At 40.3% G+C, this 5,609-nt stretch overlaps 1 protein-coding gene across 1 annotated transcript; it reads left to right on the top strand.

Moving 5' to 3' along the window:
* The first annotated feature begins 3,514 nt into the window (after positions 1 to 3,514).
* Positions 3,515 to 5,145, top strand: LOC121253837 (probable ribose-5-phosphate isomerase 2). The gene has a single exon (XM_041153755.1). It carries the CDS (start codon positions 4,035 to 4,037, stop codon positions 4,851 to 4,853), a length of 819 nt encoding a protein of 272 aa, XP_041009689.1. The 5' UTR covers positions 3,515 to 4,034; the 3' UTR covers positions 4,854 to 5,145.
* Positions 5,146 to 5,609: the final 464 nt, after the last annotated feature.

Raw genomic sequence — 5,609 nt, 5'->3', positions numbered from 1 at the left:
GATACTGGAGATGATGAAATGGTGGGAATGTTTGGAGATGATGGATTTGAGAATGTAGTGGTATGTAAAATGGGAGGGGAAAAAGGAGGAACTAGCTGATAATGGTCAGTTGAGGAATGAGATGAATTATGAAAAGGAAAAATATTTTCATTAAAGGTAACATCTCTAGAAAGGAAAACTGTTTTGGTAGTAAGATCAAGTAATTTGTAGCCTTTTACCCTAAAAGGGTAACCAAGAAAAACACACTGCCTACCTTGAGGATCGAACTTTGTTCTGTTTTGAGAGAGAGTAGAGGCAAAGCATAAGCATCCCAATATTTTCATATGAGAATATGTAGGTGGTGAATTAAAAAGAAGTTCAAAGGGAGTTTTATTGGAGAGAAGAGGACTTGGAACCCGATTGATAATATAAGCTGCAGTAAGAATGCAGTCAGTCCAATATTGATTGGGAAGGTTAAATTGAATCTTGAGGGCTCGAGCTACGTTTAAGAGATGCTGATACTTTCTCTCGACAACCTCATTTTGTTGGAGAGTTTCCACACATGTTCTGTGATGGATGATACCTTTCTTATTGAAAAAATCCCTCATTTGAAATTCAAGGCCATTGTCACTTCTAAGTACTTGGATTTTGGTGTGAAACTGTGTTTCTACTAAATTAGAGAAAGCTTCAATGCATGATCTGGTATTAGATTTGGCTTTAAGGAGATATATCCAAGTACATCGAGAAAAGTCATCCACAATGGTTAAAAAATATTTGGAACCATCATAAGCTTCAATTGAGTTAGGTCCCCATATATCACAGTGAATAAGTGCAAAAGCATGGTTGCTTTTATGAGTGCTAGTTGGAAAAGGAAGCCTATGATGCTTTGCAAGGGGACAAACATGACAAGGATTTGTATCAGAAATAGTGAAAATGTGGTTTCTGATTGAAGGTCATTGATTACATTTAACTTTGAAATGGGTGTATGACCCATTCTACAATGCCAAATATCAGAAATATGATCAACACTTGTGGAAATAGTAGAAACAGAAATTGTTTTGTGTAAGAAATTGGAAAAATGATCAAGTAGAGTTGTGGGAGACACCGGTTCAGCAAGCAACTGGTAGAGGCCATCCTTTATCTCACTCATGCCAATCGTGGTCCATGACAAAAGGTCCTAAATAAACCAAAGTTGTGAAAGGAAAATGAAACAGCAAGAAAGTGAATTTGTTAGTTGTTTTGTGGAGAGGAGATTAAAATTGAAAGAGGGAACACATAACACATTATGTAAAATTAATGTGTTAGTGAGTTAGACAGTGCCAACATGGGTGACAGGTGCTGTGTGACCATTAGGAAGTCTAACTACACGGAAAACTTGTGAAATAATGGTTGAAAAAAATGAGGTGCTACAGACCATAGGATCTGTAGCACCAGTGTCAATGATCCAAGGTGATTGTGTGGAGTAGTGAAGTGTTGGAGTGAAAGAAGTAAGACACAAAATAGTACCATTCATGGTGGGAGGATGATTACAATCTGCCTGGACATTGTTGACTGAGTGATTAGCAATGAGAACTTCCTTTGACTGCAATAGAGATAGAAGCTGTAGATATTGGTCCTTAGTAAAAGTTAAGTTGGCATCTGAGGAGTCCTCTTGCTCGAGTAAAGTCATATTGGCAGAAGAGAAACCAAGTGGCTTACCCTTTCCATGCAACTTGTGCCCTGGTGGGTAGCCATGTAATTTATAGCATTTATCTGCTATGTATCCTGTCATATGACAGTGTGAGCAAGTTGGGGGTTGGGCATTTCCTGCTTTGAAGCAGGTGTCTAGAGCATGGCCTTGAATTTTGCAGTGAGTGCAAAATGACCTATCACGCTTTGATGGTTGAGGTGATTTGGAAAAGGGTTTGTGTGAGGTATAGGATTGTTTGACAGCAAGAGCCATTGAGTCAGGAGAGGGGAGCCCAGACAGCATGAGATGCTGCATTTCTTGCTGCTGGATCATGGAGAAAATTTTATTAATGGGAGGTAAAGGGTCCAAGAGCATTATTTGGTCACGGGTAGCATTGTAGGAGTCATTGAGACCCATGAGGAATTGTATAACACAATCCCTTTGATATCTGTTAAGTAAAACATCAAGTTTACCACATGTACAATTAGGCAAAGGGTCATACATGGTAAGTTCATCCCATAAGGTTTTAAGCTTACCAAAGTAGACATGAATAGGATCATTCTCTTGTTGCAAACCTGCCAAGGCCCTTTTGAGCTGAAAGTTTCGATGACCATTCTGTTGGGTGAAACGATCTTTTAGCTCATCCCATATCTGTTGTGCATTATCCACTAAGGCAATGTTGGATTTGAGGGTTGGGTTGATTGAGTTGTGGAGCCAGGAAACCACTAAATCATTGCAGCGTTCCCAAGCATCATGAAGAGGGTTAGTGGTAGCTGTGGGTTTAAGCAAGGTGCTATTGATAAACCCAAGCTTGTTCTTGGCACAAAGAGCCCTGCACATGGCTCTGGACCAAGTGGTATAGTTTTCTGCAGTGAGAAGGTCAGGGATCAAGGGAAGGGAAGGGTTATCTCCATTGTCCAATCTGTAGGGGTTGAGAATATTGTTGAAGTCGAGAAAGGGGGATTTGGGTTTTTCAGCAGCCATGGAAGAAAAAAAAAAAATTCTCAACCTGAGGCTCTTGATACCATGTAAGAATAACAAAAAAGGAATAAAAAGAAGAAGCAGCAGAATATAGAATCTACTGAAAGTGTTGCCTCATTTCATTAATTCGTGATCACATATACAAGGTGCAGCTGCCTTTATGTACAGAAAAGGAAAAACAGCTCTAACAAACTAAGGAATAAAGGAATCTGTACAGCTGTGTAACAAACTCTGAAAATACATAAAAGTACATTACAATTTATCTAAAGAATGGACTTTCTAGTAAATTGACAGCAACATTTACACAAGCAGTAGGTGCACTTGGTGCTGACTGAGGATGCAGATCAGGTCCATTGACATTGTCGTGGGCAGTTGAGCTCTGATGATCCTGTGGCTTTGTGGTAGTGGTGCCATCTTGTGCATGCTGCTCTAATATTGGCTATTTTTTATACCTTCCAGTTAATATGTGGTTATTTTTCGCATAATTATTTTGTCAGCTTATCTAATACAAATATAGTTGTAGTAATATCGGCCTTCGATATTTAGTGACAGAGCTTATTTTTTGTTGCTAAATAGCATTAACAGTTAATAATTCCCATCATTAACTATATATATATAGATAGAAAATAATGTTTTTTGCTAATTAATATATTAACCAATTAACAATCCGTCATATAAAAGATCTCTAGAATAAAAAAAAAAATGAATGGAAAAGAAAGTATTCTATTAAAGAATTATAAAAATTATTTTACAAGTTTACGTTATTTTAATATACCTTGTCAAGACAAGTCGATTTATATGATGTTTTATAATTTTTTTTGTGATTTTTAATTAATAGAAATACAATGAAATTAGTTTAATTTTTGAACAATTCAAATGTGAATCAACGTAAATCGAAACTTTATTTTTGTTCAAAAGAATCAAAACATGCTTGAAGGGGTATGGATCCAGGAGTCATGCTTCTTCGGGGAGTCTTTTTCCCCCGCCGCGTGAAATACGCCAAAGTTCTGTCTATCTTTCGTATCTATTCATTCAATGTAATACATATAAATTCGAAATCTTTTCCCCTGATTTGCTCCGTCATCTTCCCTGCACCATCCATCCCACCTTCAGTTTTTTTCCCTTATAAAGAGAACCGCACAAGCCTCAAGTGTCCGAGCCTCCTCTCTTTCTCTCTCGTCCTGTCCTCATTCTCTTCACCACACATTCCGGGATAACCCATATCTCTTCAGGTATTCGACTATTCGTCTCCAATTTGTTTTGGGCTTTTGTTTTGTTGCCGATAAAAGTCTTCTTTAACTCATTCAAGTTACTGGGTTTTCTTCGTACATCAGAACCCTACATCACAATGAACGTACAAATAGCCACTTGAATAGACTAAAATCGCAATCCCAGATTTTAGGAGATGGCCATCCCTTATCCCCATTTTATTGGTTCAGAGAAGTCTGCCATGGAGACGGGGATTCCCGTCCCTTCTTCTCCATCATCTGCTACACTCTCTCCGGTCATTCTGACCCAGGACGAGCTCAAGAAGATTGCCGCATACAAGGCCGTGGAGTACGTGGAGTCCGGCATGGTCCTCGGACTCGGCACCGGCTCCACTGCCAAGCACGCAGTAGACCGCATTGCTGAGCTATTGCGCCAAGGCAAGCTCCACAGTATCGTCGGCATCCCCACGTCGAAGAAAACCCACGACCAAGCCGTTTCCCTCGGCATCCCTCTATCTGATCTCGACGCGCATCCTGTCGTCGACCTCGCCATCGACGGCGCCGACGAGGTCGACCCCTTCCTTAACCTCGTCAAGGGCCGAGGTGGGTCCCTCCTCCGCGAGAAAATGGTGGAGAGCTCTTGCCGGAAGTTCGTCGTCATTGTGGATGAGTCCAAGCTCGTTAAGCATCTGGGTGCTAGTGGGCTCGCCATGCCGGTCGAGATAGTACCCTTTTGTTGGAAGTTCACCGCGCAGAGGCTGCAGACCCTGTTTGAGGACTCGGGTTGCGTTGCCCAGCTCAGGACTTCCGTCGAAAACGGAGAACCCTTTGTGACAGATAATAGGAATTACATTGTGGATTTGTATTTTAAGAAGGATATTGGGGATTTGAAGGCCGCGAGCGATGAGATTTTGAGGCTAGCTGGTGTTGTGGAGCACGGGATGTTCCTTGACATGGCCACAACGGTGATTGTGGCCGGGGAGCTCGGCGTCACGGTCAAGAATAAGCTCAAGTGATTCTATGATCACTGTTTAACTTCATTTATATTTAGGAATAATGAGTATTGAAAATTCATTGCTTTGAGACAAATTGGGGAAAAGAGTAATTAGTGATTATTTGTATTGGTGGGAAGTCGTTGGTTTGCTAGAACCATTGATATGGTAGAAACTTTGGGAAGGTTCTCCTCAAGTATGGAGATAAATGATTAGGAAGAAAGAATTAGGAGTTTTAGTTTTTGTTGACAGATAAATGACCGGCATGTTGGCCCTGTAACGCTCTTTCGAAAATGAAATTTTGCTTTTTTTCTCATTTGTCGTGACTGGTTTTTTCTGCTATGCATACTAGGACTATTTTTTATAGTTACAGTCTTGCATGGTTGTTTCTCTGCAATTGATTGGGGAGCTATTCATGTTTTGCTTGGTGTCTTCAGTCTGTATGTGGAACTTGGCTAGATTGGTGTACATGCTTTTCTCTGAATATGCATGTAATATGTTTTTTAATAACTACAATCTCTTTCTATTACAACGATGAGAAGACATGGACATATGTTTTGCTACTGTTTCTTTTCCGACCTGTAATTCTTTTTGCAAACGTCTGTGGGGTCTATTATGCTTCTGTTCTAGAGGAAGGTTTTACACAAGCGTTCTGAAGCAACACACTGGAGTCAAAGGGGGTGGGTAGCAGTGGCCTGTGTCAACTAAGAACAATGCTACCTTCATCAGTTGTGTATCTAATATATGTCGAACTATTGTAGTGGTCGGACTGAGCTTCGG

The sequence above is a fragment of the Juglans microcarpa x Juglans regia genome, chromosome 3D (genome assembly GCF_004785595.1).
Source record: "Juglans microcarpa x Juglans regia isolate MS1-56 chromosome 3D, Jm3101_v1.0, whole genome shotgun sequence".
NCBI lineage: Eukaryota > Viridiplantae > Streptophyta > Magnoliopsida > Fagales > Juglandaceae > Juglans > Juglans microcarpa x Juglans regia.
Note: the sequence above shows the minus strand (reverse complement) of the source record. Positions and strands in the feature narration are given on the sequence as shown.